General features: G+C 35.8%; 2 protein-coding genes and 1 long non-coding RNA gene across 13 annotated transcripts in view; 1 reads left to right on the forward strand and 2 right to left on the reverse strand.

The window, feature by feature from the left end:
* Nucleotides 1-6,033: 6,033 nt before the first annotated feature.
* Nucleotides 6,034-19,211, forward strand: part of LOC116844822 — a 92,211-nt gene continuing 79,033 nt past the window's right edge. The window contains exons 1-2 of the long non-coding RNA XR_004378142.1: nucleotides 6,034-6,125; nucleotides 6,434-6,695. This is a non-coding gene — a long non-coding RNA (uncharacterized LOC116844822). The remainder of the gene's footprint in view (nucleotides 6,126-6,433; nucleotides 6,696-19,211) is intronic.
* On the reverse strand, nucleotides 7,234-11,863 carry LOC116844820. The gene is made up of 8 exons (XM_032816879.1): nucleotides 11,618-11,863; nucleotides 11,268-11,496; nucleotides 10,650-10,863; nucleotides 10,413-10,527; nucleotides 10,164-10,324; nucleotides 9,376-9,577; nucleotides 8,301-8,383; nucleotides 7,234-7,469 (listed from the first exon to the last, which is right to left on the reverse strand). Exons 2-8 carry the CDS (start codon nucleotides 11,398-11,400, stop codon nucleotides 7,235-7,237), a joined length of 1,143 nt encoding a protein of 380 aa, XP_032672770.1. The 5' UTR covers nucleotides 11,401-11,496; nucleotides 11,618-11,863; the 3' UTR covers nucleotide 7,234.
* Nucleotides 12,991-19,211, reverse strand: part of LOC116844818 (cardioacceleratory peptide receptor-like) — a 74,696-nt gene continuing 68,475 nt past the window's right edge. For all 11 annotated transcript variants that reach the window (XM_032816878.1, XM_032816876.1, XM_032816875.1 and 8 more), the window contains 2 exons: nucleotides 16,806-16,986; nucleotides 12,991-16,179 (listed from right to left, as the gene is read on the reverse strand). In XM_032816878.1, the coding sequence (XP_032672769.1) occupies nucleotides 15,984-16,179; nucleotides 16,806-16,986 (377 nt within the window). In that variant the 3' untranslated portion in view covers nucleotides 12,991-15,983. The remainder of the gene's footprint in view (nucleotides 16,180-16,805; nucleotides 16,987-19,211) is intronic.

Consider the following 19,211-nt stretch of genomic DNA (forward strand, 5'->3'; position numbering starts at 1 on the left):
GGGGGGGGGGGGAGGAGCGCACGACCAGGCATCTACGCCATAACGCTATCAGCCACCGAGGCGAGCGGGACCTGCCGCGTTATTTTCTAAATTATTTCGCGCTGATTTTTAATACCGCATTTGGACTTCGCCACTAAGGCAATAATTAACACAATTTTTCGCATACTTATCACACAAGCAGGTGTTGTGGGCTTTACCGCAGCGGGTAATTACCGCGTTTCATTTAGTTTTTTACTTGTTAGATAGAGAAACATCGCGATCGAGTTCCTCAATGCCGATCAAATATTATCATCAGCCATTTATTATTTGAGTATTATTATTTCTTTATACGGTTGTCATTTAACTATTTTTATTACGTATTGGGAAGCAAATCGAGCGTGCCATTACGACGTTTCCTTACCTCGTCTTGCTGTCGTGTGTTATTAATTGATATTACCGGACATTATTATACGATTGTCGATCAGACATTATTATCATCGCCTATTAATTAATTGGGAATTATTACTTCTTTATTTGGCTATTATTTAATAATTTTTTATTGCGCTTTGGAAAGGAATGTGCCGTTACGACAATTTCTTTTCATCGTCTTGCTGTCGCGTATAACTATTTGATACTAATTTATTAAATTACTAATTGATACTAAATTAAATTAAATTTCTGTCACAGAGATCTAATAGAGAAGAGACAGTCACACGGCTCTAGGGAATATGATGTCTGGGGGATGCCGCGCCGAAGGATTTGGCTCGGGCCTGGCAGAGTTGGCACGAAAGTGAGTTTCATTGATTTAAATTCGTAATTAGAAATCCAATAAACTTGGAAATTCTTTTGTTTGAAATCAAGTTCCTTAATGCCACAATTGTCGTGTGTAATACTAAATTAAATGTACTTTTTGTTGCAGAGACGAAGCAGACGACCAGCTAACTCTTAAAGGTTGTTGTGCCGGAGGATCCGGCTCGGGCCAAGCGGGGTTAGCTCGAAGGTTAGCTTCCCTAATTAACATTTATAATTATAAATCCAATAATATTGATAATTCTCTTGCTCGAAATCGAGATAATTTGAATCAAGTCAAAGATCGCGTTAAATCGTAATTACATGCGGGGAGAATTTCTTCCTGAATAACATCACCACTTGAATAATGGTGATTTCTAATTAAGAGATTTATTTGAAACGTCAAGAAAAAGGAAAGTATGGAATATTCTAAGTGCGATTGCATTCCGAAAAATTCTCCCAGAGTGAAAAATATCCCGCGTTTATTTTTTTTTTAATATTGCAAACTTCTTCACTCAAACCAACATCAGTGCACGAATCTAATCGGCGAAACATTTTTCTGTTCCAGAAACGAAAGCAGAACGTGGCTGCCCTGATCGGCGGGTCGGTGAGTCAGACAAGACAAAAATTGGTAATAGAAAGTCTTTCCATGTAATGCATGTTTATGAATCAATGCGATTTACTTTACTGTGGTGTAGTGTGTGTATGTGCCGTCCAATAGAGCACACTGCTCGAAACAAATGAAAGATCGCTTTTACAAATAATATTAGTGATAATGCATTTTTATAAATTTGACAAATTTTCAAGTATTTTTCCCCCAATGTATATATATTTATTAATTGTTTGACTAACTTAGATTATTGATTGGTCAATGATTTTTGTTGAAGAAAATTTTGATTAATTAAACGCTAACACTGTCTGGCAGATGCCATTAAAGTATCGAATATACGCTCTGAATTCAAAATTTTGTAAAATTATTCAGTTTTATTGAATGCGATCTTCCAGGTGTCTCGATCAGTGCGTCAACGCGCAGAGATTGCGCTACAGAGATTGCGCTACAGAAAATGCGCAATCACATCACGTCTCGATAGATTTTCTGCCGGTCGTTAATTTTCTCAGTTTCCTTTCTCGCGTGAGCTTGCGTCGCGATTGCATTTCATAAAGTACAGAGGTCGTTATTAAATAAAATTCGATATCGTGCAGCGTATGCGCGAAGCAATCTAACGTGATTACTTAAACTGCTCGCGAAATTAATTTTACGATTGTCGGAAAATTTTCAGGTTTCAATTTTTCACTTAGAGTTAGAGTTTCCTAACGCGAGACACAATAGAGGCAATGTTAGCGAGCGTTGATCCCTCGTGAAAAACACGATGTACACAAGTCAGACATGCGAGCAGTTGTTTGTTTACTTACGCGGCGCGCGACAAATTCCATCGAACGAAGACAGATGTCTCACGCGATAACATTTCTTTCGCGTGAATTTTAAATAGAATCTTTCTCTCTATTGTCACAATTTTTATAGTTTTTGATTTTCCATTCACGCTCGCGTTCGCGATTATTAATTTGATAGGTTTGCGAATTTCACCTGATTGTATTTGCGGAAGAGTTGCGAGCAAACTACGCAGAAATATTGCGGAGTTGTTATCCGCAAAAGCATTGCGAAATTGTTTTCGCAAAAGTATTGCGGAGCTGTTATCCGCAAATATATTGCGGAGCTGTGTTGCAGCCTACCACGCTACACCATCGAAACGTTACATTAGGGATATTCCGTATTATGAGAATCTCGCATAGATTACTTCGCTTTCGCGTCGAAAGATTTCACGAGATCGGTCTTCGATTCGCGTCGCGTGTTCCCTTCACTCGCGGATTCCGTTTTCTTCAAAAGCGATTCGCGTCGTGCGTGTATCAAAGCGATGTACTACAATTCGATCGGACCGTTGCTAAATTCTTCGCATATACTCGTCTTTTATCCGAAAGGCCAACATTTCCTCGAAGACGCAGTTCGCGATATTTCATACGCAATTCACAACTCGGAGTGTTTCCTCCAAGAGAAACGGAATTTTTCGTGAATAGACCGCGGTCGGGAGTGAATTACAGGCGACGTGAGACGTGAGGACCATTGCAGAGTCAGATGCAGCGACAGGATGGCTGGTGGACCCTGGACACCGTGGGACGACGCGCAATGGTGAGCGCTCAATTTAGACGCTCATATAGTAGACACAAAGCGTCACTTTACGTAGATTGCATGCACGTAGACGTAAATCGCATTGGGTCCGACGGGACGTAAAGTAAAAATTGGAATTTGTAATTCGTCGGAGTTACATAAAAATGATCTAACCAAAGAATTTAGCTCTAGAGATTTTCGCAATAGTTTGACGAGTCAAGCATTTCCATTTCTTTAAGAGTACTGACTAGCTCAACCTTTAGAAAAATGTGCAAAAAGACGCGACTGGTAAATACAAAAAACTTTCTTAATTTCAAACATCTATAAGGCTTGCATTTTTCTTGTTTGGTTTAAAAAGATGTGAATAGAGTATCCACTGATAAAAGCTTATAATTTTTTTAATTGGATCATTTTTACGTAATAGTGGCCAATTGAAATTTCGACTCGGCAGGCTTCCTTCTCGTCGGATTGTTTCTTGGTGATACATTAAACTGATATATTTCAACATGTCATATTTATATGCCCTGTACATATATATGCTGTATATATATATTATATATGCATTTTATACTCTATATATGTTTTATATATACTCTATGTATGCTCTATATATACTATTTGATTAATATAATTTATAACTTGTTATGTTGTATTATATACGACATAATATTTCTTCGGAGATATTTTTTTATATATACGCATTTGTTATTGACAAGACGAAAATTAAATTTCGATAAATTAAAGACAAGAAATCAAATTATTAAAATGAGACTCGAACCGAAATGTTTCGATTTCCGCTAAATTATTAAGCCGAGATTCGGATTCAAGTGTTTTGAGATTCCGCTAAACCATTAAACCGAGATTCGAACCGATATGTTTTGAGGCTCCGCTAAATTACTAAGCCGAGATTCGAACCGATGTGTTTTGTGTTTCCGCTAAATTATTAAGCATAGATTTGAAACGAAGTGTTTTGAATCTTCGCTAATTTATTAAGCCGAGTTAGTTAAGCCTGGGATAATTTTTTAAAGTTGCTTATAGAAATTTTTATATTTGAAAAGACTTATATTATCAAAAATGATGTGAAGTGTGCGTATTTCGCTCTGCATCATCTCTTGGATGACAACATGCCTTAATATCACTCTACTCCCTCAGTAACACGCCCAAAATCTTGAAAATAATTTTCAATAGCTAAAGCCGCATGTTACATCCGGGTGTATATCAGTTGGACACGGGACAATTGGACACAGTCCAATCACAAGTCGCTGTTCCAAGGGATCCTACAAATGTCTCTAATCACACGGTGCTGTGATTGGCTGTGTCCAAATGCACCGTGTCCAAGTGCACCGCTCCCGTTAGTATGTAGAGCACATTCTAGGATAATTTTTCACAGTCTTTTAAAGTAATTTTCGCAGTTGCGAGAGTTCAATTTCGAAAAAGACATCAAGTGTACATATTTTGGTCTGCATCATCTCCTGAATGACAATGTGTGTTTGTGTCACTCTGTTCCCTCAATAGCACGCCCAGAATCTTGAAAATAATTTCCCAATATCCGAAAGTCGCGCCCATAACGTTAGATCCATCGTAACATTCGGATTCTCGCGCATGTGCAGTGGTACCGATTCTGCTCATGGGCCGAAAGTCGATCATGTTACTACAGGTTACTTAGGTCATATAGGTTGCGTTCGCTTTGGGTGCTTATGCGCTGTAAGCGTCATTCTATCTTCTTCCCGCATGTAATGAGCGATAAAGATAGAATGACGCTTACAGCGCGTAAGCGCCCAAAGCGAACGCAGCCATAGTGTTAACATCTAGAGCACATTCTGGGATAATATTTTTCTATTTTTTTAAGTAATTTTCGCGTTTGCAAAAATGTATTTTCGAAAGTGAGGTGAGTTTTGACTATATCGCTTTGCATCGTCTTCCGAATCATAATGTGCGATTCTATTCCTGCAGTAATACGCTCAGTATCTTGAAAATAATTTTCCAATATTCTAAAGTCGCATTCATAACGTTGGATCCAACTTAGCGTCGTAGGAAATTCGTTTTCTCGGGTCGAAAGTCGGTCATGTTACTGTATATATTTGAATTTAGGTCTTATCTAAATCGGGTCGTTCCTCCTTGATGAAGCAAACTGAAATGTTCACGAAACGTCGGAATCAAACAAAAATGAATCCAAGCGGCTCAAACCCGGAAACCAAATCTAATATTTAGATCTTATATTTTTAGCATCTAGAGCATATCTGGGATAATTTTTTACTGTTTTTTAATGTAATATTTGTTAATGTCTAAAGACATCACCTTGCTACCTGGGTACTTCGCGTGGTCCGCTTATCAGTTGTGAGACAAGAACAGAGTGATTGGATGTCTGTCCTTTTCTAACTTTCTACTATCATTGTACGGGAGTACAACGGGCACGAACCAGACGTATTTTATCGTTACCACCGCGAAAATGCGCCTAACGAACGTAGTAAAGGCGCACTTTGTTAGATGGCGTCTTGAAAATGCGCCTAGTTCTGGCTACTGAAATCAAGCTGGTAGCCGCTCTCAGGCTTCTCTCTGGTCGTACCACGACCTCGATTTCTCGTTTAGGAAAGTAGCGTCTCGTAGCGGAGACTTTGGAACTAATCTTCTTTCTGATCATGGATAAATAACGGATCTATAATCGCTTAAGTTCGTACACTATAGCCGATATATTCATAGTCCGATCTTATATTTAAGATCATCTTAAATATTGTTTTAAGATGTCATGAACCAATCATAGGCCAGTATTCATAGTCCGATCTTACATTTAAGATCATATTAAGTACTGTCTTAAGATGTCATGAACCAATCACAGAGCTGTATTCGCATCTTAAGACATTAAGACAGTCTTGAAATAAGATTCGACTATGGTCGGTATTCATAGTCCGATCTTATATTTAAGATCATCTTAAGTACTGTCTTAAAATGTCATAAACCAATCACAGAGCCGTATTCGCATCTTAAGACATTAAGACAGTCTTGAAATAAGATTCGACTATGGTCGGTATTCATAGTCCGATCTTATATTTAAGATCATCTTAAGTACTGTCTTAAAATGTCATAAACCAATCACAGAGCCGTATTCGCATCTTAAGACATTACTTAAGACGGTCTTGAAATAAGATTCGACTATGAATACCTATGAATTGAGGATTGCTATCGGTCCAATCAGGTAATCTAAATCTTGATTTTTCTACTGTACTTGGTAAATCTGCTTTATTTAGTGTCAATTGTTCCAGTCTTTTGATAAACTACCTGAGTTAAATCATATGTCTGTCTTTGTTTTTTCTTCAAATACAAATATATGATTTTTTTCTTCAAATACATATATATGATATGATATGACAAAGACAAATATATGATTTAACTATTAGGTAGCTTACCAAGAAGTTGGAACAACTAGTCCTTAAGCGGTTCGATTGCAATTCTTAATTCACAATCTGGTGCGGGTATTAAACTGCGACTGTGATTTTACTATAGCATTGGCCGGCATTGAATGGATACATCCAATAATACAACCGCTCAGTCAGTTCTTGAATCTAGTTCATACTTTTAAATACCGGTAAAATCTAAAAGTATGCACCAATTAGGTTCAAGAGCTCACTGAACTCAGAAGAGCTTAGTGAAGTCGTTTTTCATCAGAGTTCGTCAATTATTTTGGCACTCCCCTAAGTAACCACTGAAAATGAGCATCTCACAGAATGGATAGTCGACAACGTCTTTCGCTTTCTAGAAAAGGCCCGTAAGTACAAAAAATAATACAAAGTTTGCGACAAATCTACTTTCTTCTTTTCCTTATTTTTGGTTAAAAATACTGAATATATACTAGCATTAGAGTCAAATTTAATCTCTGCATTTAAATGATTATGTCATTTGGGACTTACCTCGATTAGTAAATAGTTTCTCGCTCACTTGCATTACAGAGGATGTTATAGTTCAAGATAATTATATCGAAAGCAAAGTAATTAATTGTGTATGTATAGTTACCTAATTTTTAACGATATCTAATAAATCATATTTTTGTATTTTTTTTACATGTTATACATGTTTTATTTTCATATCGACGATATCTAATAAATCATATTTTTGTATTTTTTTTTACATGTTATATATGTTTTATTTTCATTAAAAATTTATATTCAAGATAACGTGAAATTTCTATTAAATTTAAAGTCATAACATTATTTATGATATAAATATATATAAATTACGAACGTGATTGTACAAAATCGGGCAACAATATCAAATTTTCTACAATATCAGAATATCACGGCCACGAACTTAATTTCGATGGTCCTCCGAGGAACCTGCCTGATTCTTTTCACCGTTGTTTTCACGAGGACTATTATAACGGCTACTCGAGTTCGAATGCAGATATTTATCTGATGCATGCTTAGACTTTACTTTTGATTTGCCTTTAGTTCTTTGTATGCGCTGTGTAATCTCCTCAATGTACCTTTGATCTTTCTCATTAATTTTAATGTTAACATCACCGCCCGCGTATCCCTCAATTTGTCTGAAATTATAATGAGTTTTCTGAGAAAAATGTCCGATATTGTTGTACTACTTGGAATACAATACATTTGAAATAATAAGATTTTCTCGTAAGACCAATACTTCAAATCCTTTCGCAAAATGATATTATATAATATTACGTAAATTAGCCAAAAATAAGGAAAATAATATAAATGACAAGTAATATAATACGATTTAATAATCATCCGTCCTAAACATAATTCTACAGGGTATCTCGAAACAATCTCTGAAGTTCTCGTAAAAGCATACACGATATTCATACACGATAGCAGACGTCATCATTACAGCTCATCTACTATATCTTGCGTAATTATTCACAAATTTTCTTCAATTAATATTTTAATAATTATTGCGAATAGCAAAAAACGATATAGAACTTTTATGTTTAATTCGTGCTATGCCTCCACGAGAGCTTCGGAGATTGTTCTGGGACATCCTATATATACATATATATATATATATATATATATATATATGTGTGTGTGTGTGTGTGTGTGTGTGTGTGTGTGTGTTAAGAAAAAAATGTACGTGCATTAATGACGTACGTGTTTTTAATGACTTTACGATCGATATCCTAAATTTCAATGTACCGCGTTTTATACTGAACGTCGGCATCGTGGCTTTCATTAAACAAATACGAGAAACCCTTATAGAAATATCATACTAAAAATCATTGATAATTACTTATTTTCAGTATTAAAAATACTGGATAATAAGTAATTATCAATGATTCTTAGTATGATATTTCTATAAGGGAATATGGTACGTGATTATTAGGAGCGAAATAAATATAACAGAGAGCAAAGCTCACTTCTGATACCGGTATAATTTCATGATTAACTTGTTTAGATACAGCATCTCCTTTTGCATAGTCTTTAATTCCAACTCTTTTTCCTGAAAGTAAAATATCATTGATGCGCGACTAACGTTCGTACCTTGATTAAAGTTTATCTAGGGAAAGGATACTCCAAAGAAAACTTTTTCTCTTTAAACTCGTGTACATTATGCGCACCTTAATTTTTTGATACGTTCGGTTTACATTACCAAATTAGATATCATAATTAATTTTTAAATATGCTCGCTCAAAACGCATAGCAAAAATAATAAAGATATATCGAAACTGCAAGTTATACACTGAGAGAAAAAATACCTAAAAAAATATTTAAAAAATTTATTCAATGAATATTAGTAACATATTTACTTGTATTAATATATATATATATTTTTTTTTTAATTAAGTGGATATATTTTTCAAATGAGAAAATATGCTTTTTTTTAAATCGTTACTTTTCAGAAAAGTAGTTATTTATTCTATTTGAATAAAAAATTTAATTTTATAAGTAAATACATTATTAGTACCCATCATAAATATTCTTTTATTTTTTATATATTTTTTCTTCATTTGTATGAAGAACAATATATATTTTTTCTTCGTTTGTGTCGATATGTGATGCAATAATATTAATGACATAATTATTATTACATTACATTATTATAAGTTAATTTATTGGCAAATTCGATTGGATACACGCACGGTCTAAGACGCACACTAAGACCGGAATCATAGTTCGTTTTTATATTTAAGTTTTGTATTTATAGTTTTTCCTTTTATTGAAAATCTCGTTTTAAATTTATCTTCAGATACTGTGCAAATCATTTCATTAGCTGCGGGACATTTAAAGGTGAATTTGAGGCGATCTTAAATATAGTAACAGACTATGATACCAACTTTATTGTATATTAGCTCATCCAATCGAATTCGTCAATATGTTTTCGCGCAAAAAAGAGCGTCGGGAGGTCGCGTCGGGAGGTTGCACCAGGCTATATTGCCCCAACATTCTAGAACTAAGTTTTCTATTTACACGAAACTCGATTTCCAACATTACCGTCAGGGTCTGCGTGACCATATGGAGTTCATCTTGGCGAGTTTCGTAAAGATGATGCGCAGTGACCGCCTCTGTGGTCAATCGTGCTAATTGCCGTCGGCAATTCTGCTCGCGCTCCATCGCTTTATCCCAGGCTTCCTCTCGGGCGATTACGGCGTCCCTTAAAGTCCGCATGTCTCTCTCTAGTAACTCGAGCTCCGATCTAATCGAGTGGAGGGTAGAGTAACCGGATATATAAAAGAAATATGAACAGCAACAAGGGGTAAACCGCGAAGAAGTTTCGTTGTGCAAACAGAGATCGAGTTGATATTACTCGAGGACGGTGTTATTCAATTCGCGTAATTAACTGTTATATTAATATGTAATAAGCTTTTCGTGACTTGTCATTTATTTATTTTTTTTTATTTATCTTTTCTTATTAAACTTTGAATTTGAAAACACTATTATACTTGAAATGATTTATGCATAAATGTGTCTCTCGTGGAAATAATTTAAAGGTCTTATGTAGTAATTAATCGTTCTATTGTTTGGATCAAACGTTGAATACACGCAAATGTCAAGTATCTGCGTAATTCTAGTTAAATCTATTGTAGTATCTAGTTAATTCTATTGTAGTTTTGAAGGTCTGAACGTCTCAGTGGCAAAGCTTGCGCGTGCCGGATTTAGAATATTAAGGCAAGAGTTCGAGACGCGAGAGATCTCGTTTAAATGCGCACTTGACCAATTTCTCGCACAATTGAAGCGTGTAGTCTCGATCTAACTAGCTGCAATTTCGTCAGGGAACTCACTTCGTGATAGTGACCGTAGGTGGTTCTCTTTGGCATCCCTCCAATTCCCTGCGGCAATCTTTGCAGGCTTCCCAAATTTGTATCCCACGATCGGTCTTCGGAACGATATCCGTCGACGAGGTGCATTTGTCTTCCAGACAGCTTTCGTCGTTTTTCTGAAACTTACATGGAAGATCCCAAATTCGCATATTTCATACTTTGAGCTACGTATATTTCACTCATTCGGGCGAAGCGTTCGTTCGTTCTCACCGTTTGCTTCTCTAACAATTCGCTCAGCTTGGCTCTTTTTTGGTTATTGAGATCCTCTTGCAGCAGCGACATGTTTCTTTGTAAATCCCTTATCTTGGTTGCGTTATCTTCGAGTCTGTACATTGTTTATCTCGAGGAAATTCGTACGTAGAACCAGATATTCGTCAAATCGCGAACGTGACTATTAAACTACATTGTTATCTAGCATTACACGGTGATTAACTGCGACGGTCTTACCGCCTCGCCAAGCTCCTGTTTTCCGCGATGAGATCTCGATTCCTGAGATGCATCGTCGCGTTGCTCTCCTCCAGGAATCTCAGGCGCATTTGCATTTTCTCAACCGAAGCCGCCGACTCCCGATATCCCGCTGTCTCGTACGTGCGTACGTTCGCGATTCTCTCCGTGTATATGTACGAGTTTTTGGAAAACGACGGATCTCCCCGGCCTGTGGCTAATAATGAGTGCAAATTAATGTTCGTCGTTGTCTCTCTTAATTCCATAATAATATCGAAGATCAATTTCGAAAGAAACACATAATGAATCTTGCGCTTCATATTCGTTGCAAACATTATATCTCGATCAAAAAATAGGAAAAGGGCAATTCGAGTTTAAGCACAGGACTAATAGTGCCATATACCATATGGATAAAAAACCATATGTGTAAAATATTACACGATTTCCTAACACAAGGAAGGTTTTTTACCCATATGGTATATAGCACTATTAGTCCTGTGTTTGAACTCGAATTGCCCTTTTCCTATTTTTTGATTGATATCTTCGTTTGCGAGTTCTTATTTCTTTCTCTAAATTATATCTCGAGTACAGTTAGATTTTCCTTCGAGGATAGGGGATTACTGTTGCCACAGACTTCAAAAGAAGGGTTTCCCATGGTAGATGTACAACAGGCCGTAGTATAACAACTGTGAGGATACTTGTAATCCGAATACAATCGCCAGGAATCTGTTGTTGGATAATGAGCGCACGACATGGTCCTCACGTTCGCGTTCTCAATAGAATTGTCAAATATAACCGTCTCCCGTAAGCCGCCCAATTTGTCGACACCGATACTGAGTTACTCCTTGTTCTGGAAAGAAAATTCTCCGTTCACATTTTCCATATTTTTACCGAGTATACGCGTCATCGTTTCTTCCACGAAAATGCACGCCGTTTTTCATACGCGTACAGACTGAGAGGTCGAGACTCACTCTGTGATGATCCACGTCGGCGACTCTTCCGCGCTCGTGGTTCTTCAAATTTAATCTGTCCCAACCTAGAATCGAGTCACTCTCGTCTTTCACCGGACTGCTGACGCCTCTTCTTGTCCCTCTTCCTCTTTCGTACGGTAAATAACGGCTACTGCGAATCGCTGATCATGGGATCGGCAGGTCCCTCGCCGACCTAAACGACCAAAAACCCTTTCCCCCGAGTCTTCACATATCCCTCGGCCAAGGGGTGAGAGCGAAGTGAACGCTCGTTACGTAAGCCACATGCGTCACTTACTTCACCGCGTGAAATTTCGTGAAATCTCTCATCACGGTCATTGACCATCGAGCTACTTTGTTTTTTTCGTGAAATGTGATGCACATTTCACGACAATTAATTCAAGGTGGACTTGATACGAAATCAACTACTTATGCTACTTAAACGCAATATATATAAGATATATTTTTGCGCGTAACTTGTATTTTTCAGTCATTAACTTCGTATTTTATTGTCTTTAATGAGAAAGATAGAATTGTAGAACAAATCATTTTCTCGCGGGAGTTTCGTATTTATCCGTGGTAGATAATATTACCGAAATAAAGCGGCGAAAATATCCCGTTGCGACAAGAAAAGGAGCAGCGACGTGAAACGAAACGACGAACGTCAAACGATTATTCCGGCCGCATTTGACTTATCATGGCGCCGTTGGACTCTACAGCTACGATTACGCGGGCCGTAAAGAGAAATGGAGGCATCGTGAGAAATTTTATTTCGGCGGGTAGTACGAATCGCGCTTCTTCCGTGCGATTTCACGTTACCGTGTATTACGTATTCGTAAATCCTTTATGCGTGCATAAATCTCTCATTTGTGTGCGTTCATACAAACGTGTACAACGAAGAAGCAAAATTAAATAAAAGATCCGTGATATTTTGATATTCAGTAAAAACTATTTCTTGCCTCTACTGTTTCTTGCCTTTATATACCAGAAAATATAAATTTTTAATTTACGTACTAATAAAAATATAAATTTAAAATATAAATATTACGCACTTGTACGTGCGATTTGTACGTTTTCGACGAGCGCAATATCGAAAAATTAAATACTTTTTGGAAATCTAGACATTTCTTCAATTTAATTCGTTTTCATTTTCCAGAAAATATAGAATTTAATTGGTATGCGCGCACGCGATAGTATCGGGATAATTAATATTATCGTAACGAAATGTATATTATTAAATTATGAACAACGCGATTCTCTCGTATCTTATTAATGAGAGTATATAATATTAAAATATTTAATAATTAAAGCTGGGGAAAAGTAAAAGATTGGGAATAATGGAACGATTGTATGTGAAAAATAATTAAATATCGGGATTAAAGATTGCATTAAATAATTTATAGGTTTATTCATTTTTATCTACAAATAGTACTCATTATCGATGCGCGCATAATGTTACATCACATAATTTCAGAATAATTTTGATCACCTTCAATTTATACGGTACGATACAATAATAGAATTACAAATATGTACTAATCTACATTTTGCACGGCTTGAAATTACATATATATCGTTGTACTTATTGTACGTATCATTCGCGCATTAGTATGAAAGTCTTAGCTGTAAAACATGACCAATGGCTGAAGTTTTTTGGAAACTTATTTGAAAAAACGACGATAAATTAACGACGATAAAAAGAGAGGTAGGCAAAATATATCTACGAAAGTTTGCACGATAAATCAGATACAACGTGTGTTATCGTGCATATTAAATATAAAGCTTTATATGCTACATGCATATCGATTAAAGCACGAACCGTCGAGCGACAAAGTGACAAGAAGGTGCAACAAACTCTGCTTCTTTAGGAAAATCAGTCTTCGTGGAAAATAATAATAAGTTGTTTACAAACAACGCAACAAATATTTACCTCCACGATATCTTGAAATAATAAAATAACTCTGCGATCACCTGAATGACTGGACAAACATTAATGAATTGCGTGTAAAATTACGTTCACACAGACGCTACTAATAAATTACACTTACTCCCTGCAATCTAATCGGAAGTAGCTACGTAACAGATCGTCCACGATGATTCTGATACTCGCGGATTGCGCCACGCGTTTCTCGATTTCGTCGAAATTTTTTAGATTCACCCTGAATGCATTATTAAGACACTGATGATCGAACAGACATATTACACTCATACACGCGTGATCCTTTACGACGGATCGAGTAGCAGGAACATAATTTTGCGAAGGACGTTCATGCGTATCCAGACACTCGTGTATTCTTCTTTTCTTCCTCTTTCTCCTGCTCTCGCTTATTTACGTATTTATTTATCATAAATAGTTTACTTATACAAATTTTTTTTTTTCTTTCACTACTTACTCAGATAGCACAGAATATCCTGAGATTATCCTGGATGTATTTTGCATTGTTCCTAAAGCAGTCTTCGTCCTGGATACATTTAGGATTCTGGGACGTTTTGTGCTGTCTGGTCATAGACGAGATTCGATAACATTATCGTGAAATCAATCATCGATCTCCGTGTAAATCACAACGCATATAGATCACACGCAGATCGTAGGACATCGCGACATGATGGTCACATCACCCATGAAAGTGCGGAGGGAATATGTTACACATTAATATATTACATATATCGTTACGCACGTATTATTACGTATATGTACACACGCGGCAAAATTTTCTCGTTTGTCTCTTTGTATTATACATATGTATGCATATGTACATGTATACTTTGAGCGTATTATTTTCCACATAGGCTGTTCGATAGCTATAGTTGGATACCTCTTGTCCCGGTTAATTTGGCAAATAAATTTTTGAGTTTTTTTTATGAAAAAACAAGCCTGCGTAAATCATATGTTACTATTAAAAGAAAGTCTCATACGTGGTACATAATGCACATATTACTACGTGAAATCCCCATATTTGACGACTTTAATCAAGAATTCAAAGAACATTAAGTGAGATAACATCAAGAGATAAGATTTATTTTCTTCTCGCAAATTGCGACAGTTCCCCACAAATCACTGTTCCGCAGTACTGAGATTCTAAGTTACCCTGTGAAAATACCCTGACAAGTAATTTAAGTATAAAAGTCGAGATAAAAGTCGTGGATAAAAGGTATCTTTAACGATCGATCGAGCCCAAAATACTAACTAATAATTATCGCGCAAGAGAGTAACAGAAAACATACATTATAATCGCTTTCCCAATGTCCCCTTTAATACTGATAATATCGGTGTGCACACAATTATTTTCGATTAAGTACTATCTTGTGACTATTTTGTCTGACTTACGCAATTCTCTTATGTCTAATTTCTATATCTGAGTAGTAGAAAAAAATAAGTGTAAACTCATTGGTTTTGGTATACTTATATTGTAATCAAGGAAAACTTAAACTTTTCTCTCTAGATATGATTGTTGTACAAAAAGGCATAAATAAATATAAAATAAAACAGAAGTACTTGAAAACGATAAGTTCATAAATTTATTACACGTAATTATAGATATATTTAATCTATTTCGAGATTGTGTATTTATATTTTTGAAATTTTATAGCCCTTTTTTCAAGAAAAAATTTTTTCGATTTGTATTCTTTCGCTTCTCAGATATAGATACACATATATATACTCAAGTGGAAAGATAGTAAAGAAACTGGAGTAGTGTTATATACAAAAGTTTTAGGATATCAGATTGCATCACTAATAAAACAATGACGATCAGTTTGCTTTTCCTCACTGATATATAAAATCATTGGCATCCTTTACGTCATTGTCTCAGAGTGAGAAAATATTTTTCGAGCAATTTATATGATGTTGAGATCACTGCACGAGTTTACGACGTTAGATAAGATAATGTACGCCGTACAAGTAATACCTCGTTAATTAACTTATATAATAAGAAAGGATCTCGCGATAGCGATCCTTTGTTACTGGACGGTGTGAGAAAGTCATACGAAATCCATCGCAGATAACATTGCGATGGAAAATATTCGTATTGAAATAAGACGACTGGTGACGCTTCTAATTAGTTAGACGACAGTACAGTATAATTTTGGCTTTCAATCAGTTTTTTTTTTTTTTTTTTGTTAATATTCACACTAGAAGGAACTACCAAATAAAGCTATACGAAACTTCACATTATGAGATCGTACGTATGTCATGGTCATTGTACTTCGAGTATAAGGACGAGAGATTATAAATATTTAAGTTAAAGAGAGAAATAAAGACAAACTGAAGACAGTCAGACAAATTATTGGCCGCAATTCGAAACTTCGAATTTCGAACTTTAAGGTATTTGCAAGAAAATTTCGTTCTATCTTTCGAAGAACACGGTCTTTAGACTAAGGAAACCATGACGCGTTTCCGCGACGTAGTATGTAGCATTGTGAAGTGCCCGCTCCTGCGGGAAGAATGAGCCGTCAGAGACGTCGTCACGGTCGTCCTCGTGCTATTACTCGTGGTTCCGGTACCAAAGCAGTGATGCGGATTCGCGGGACACCATCCCGAAATCCAGGAGATTGCCTGCATGTTCCTACCGAGCAACAGTTGTTGTTTAACGAAGAATTCCTATGAAGAGGACTTATTACCACCTCTTCTTCATCCCAAGAATGTTACTGTCTTCATGGTTAATCGTAGATCGTCATTCCAAACGTGTGATAGAAAGCATTACATAAGAAAATATCTCCAAATTCTATTCGGAGTTATTCGGAGTTTTCAAATATTAGTATTTTACCATTAAAATCATAACGTTATACTTAAATTAGTTTATTTCCTTGAATATTTTATACCTTGCAAATCACCCTGTATAATATTAAATCACATGCTGTATTACTGTTGCAATATACAACTCTGCTGTTCAGCTCATTTCTCGTGTACATTTATTACGTTTTTGCATTTAACAGTATATTTATAATATTTTAATATGCTTTTAATCAAGATGTATATTTGTTCCTCTTGCGTGCAAAAATAAAAGTAAAACAAACATAAAAGTGAAAATCTCAATAAAAATGTGACATTGAAAATAGTTTTTCATAGTGATGAAGAAGTACGACATAAGAAATATATCAATAATAATAAATCGATCTGAACGAAACAGCAGAGGAAGATGCAACATAAAAAATAATCAAGTAGTAATTAGAGTTTAATAAGCATACTCACCGTACGGTTTTACAAAACGGCGTGCTGAAGAGACAATAGATAATCGGATTAGCAGCCGAATTGAGCGGTGTTAAGCTCTGTATGAAGGTTGCGACCGCGATATTCGTCTGCGTCTTTGGCACGTGCCCATAAACCTGGAGGAGATCGAAGACTATGTATGGGCTCCAGCAAAGAATGAATACTGAAACATAACCGTGAATACCGCAATTATATTTCGGGACGGCGAACAATACGTATACCGCGGAGTGCATCAGTTATTATCTCCGTCAGGTAATTAAAATATTTTGTTGGCTTCTGAAGTATTAAATCGTACTTTTGTCAGTCGTGTTAATTAATATTTCTCAGATCGAATCTATGCGAGTGTCAGTTTTATAAATGCCAGAAGTGAATATTCGGAATATTATAATGAAGCAATCGGGAGTAGGAATACTGAATTGAGAATCTAGGACGCAGGAAGCAAAACGTCTCGGGACGTGAACAACGATACATCATATATTTCCACGTGTATTCAATAATTTATTATTATATATTATTATGAGAGGACAGGACTAAAGATTAAATACAGATAGAATATTAAAATAACCATGTAGATTTTTAGCTATTAATTAAAAAAGATTAATTCATAACTTTTCACGATAATACTCCAAAGTTTTCTTAACTTTGTGATGGAGTAACATTTATGATCTCTCTCTAAATGATTTTCGAATAGCCATATTATATATTGTAAAGTACGTTGTGCATTAATAGCAAAAAACGCGCCATTTAAAGTCATACAAGAAATGTTCAACAATTTTCTCTCTTGATTTTCAAATTGTGAGAGCTGTTTTTTTATAAAATAATTGTATATCACTTTGTTTTTCCGATATACTAGTGTATCGTACGATGCAGTGAAATGTAATAGCAGTGAAATTTGCGCAAATATGAGTAAAACATTAAATGCAACGAAAATGAGTTCTGTCGTTTCATGCAATAAATCGACTTGACAGAATACAGCAATGGCCGTAACATTATTTGAAGTAAATTCTTCACGGATAAAACGGCGCGATTGTTCGCGCCGTTGACTTCAATTAAGAGTTATCGTTGCCATCTTAAATTAAGAACGTTACAAAAGTCCTGACAAAACGAGCTCCGAGCGCCAGTTTGCGCCAGTTTGCGCCAGTTCCATTCTAGATAACGAACTTAACGGACCTAAAATAGCAAAACGTTCCATTTGTCTCTTTGGAACATGTTTCCGAAATAGCGTGGAATTGTTGATTCTTTCCCTACTTTTTGCACAAAGAGCTTATAAAACAATAAAGTCTGGAAGTGATCAAAGAGGAATGAGGATTACGAGAAAGTGTTTTAATGATTTGTGCGGTGAAACAAAATACGAATAACTGAGAAGTGCGTAATAATGTATATAATTTTAATTATAAGAACGTTAATGAGTGCGTTTGTGTGGCACATTCGTCGGTTTGGAAAATTGTTCTTTCACAAGGTAGCATCGAATGCATTCACACAAAAGAGCATCCCGAACATCGTTTTAATTGCCATATAACTCTCATCTCGCGTCCGTATTGAAGCTTTCGCATAGATTTATTAGTGAACTCGAGAAGTCGGAAACATGTTTGTCGCGTCTGTAACAATTTATTTACTATCGTTCTATTTACTAGCGTTCTACGGACAACGCTCGCATAGCACGTCGTATTATTTCCTATATTCTTTCGAGACAATACAACATTGATAGTCCGCTGTCTCGAGAGAAGAAACAGTGATTGAAAGTTTGCACTGCTCGATATACTTCCATAAATTCAGCAATAAAATTGAAACAGCGTTCTTGACAGAACACTCAACTTTTAAAGCAGAACACTCGCATACATCGATTTATTCCATTTTTTACCGTTCATTACATTCTTGAGATTCTTTATTCTTCAAAATTTTTATTTCTCATTATTAATATTTTTGGAAAAAAATTCAATTAACACTTTGCCGAATGTTTTTTTTTTCTTTTCTTATATTTAAGACGGTGTATTTTATACTTTTTGCGAAAATATGGAACTCGATCTCGAGAAATGTAGCTATCAGAAAGCGTACGAAGACGTTTTCTAAAGAGGAGGATATTTGACGAGGTTATCAGGTTCGTGCATTTCGCTGCAATAGTAAGCAGATCGATATAAAATGATCAGCGCGCGATATGGCCGTCTGCAAATCTCCGTGGCTATAAGAATTTATGCCCGACCTTCGAATGCGTGACATTTCAATATGTCGTCGAGTTAAATGTATTTACACGTGGATTATGTATAAACGTAGTATTATTCCGTAATGAATTGAAAAACATACTGTCAAGCATAAAACGTGTCGCTTAAATGTGATTTATTTTCGTTGTTAAAATCGCTTTACGCACAGCCATTTTTCCGCAATCGTTTA

The sequence above is a fragment of the Odontomachus brunneus genome, unplaced genomic scaffold (assembly GCF_010583005.1).
Source record: "Odontomachus brunneus isolate Ranch 3 - 2012 unplaced genomic scaffold, Obru_v1 Obru_scaffold_047, whole genome shotgun sequence".
Lineage (NCBI taxonomy): Eukaryota > Metazoa > Arthropoda > Insecta > Hymenoptera > Formicidae > Odontomachus > Odontomachus brunneus.

What these genes read in the sequence shown, in the direction of transcription:
- LOC116844820 (XM_032816879.1), bottom strand. Translation starts at nt 11,400, where the DNA reads ATGTCGTGCGCTCATTATCCAACAACAGATTCCTGGCGATTGTATTCG. An exon ending in AATTGTTAGAGAAGCAAACG is followed by an intron (nt 10,325 to 10,412) that starts GTGAGAACGAAC and finishes CTTCCATGTAAG; the next exon opens with TTTCAGAAAAACGACGAAAG. An exon ending in AAATTATACCGGTATCAGAA is followed by an intron (nt 7,470 to 8,300) that starts GTGAGCTTTGCT and finishes TTATAATTTCAG; the next exon opens with ACAAATTGAGGGATACGCGG.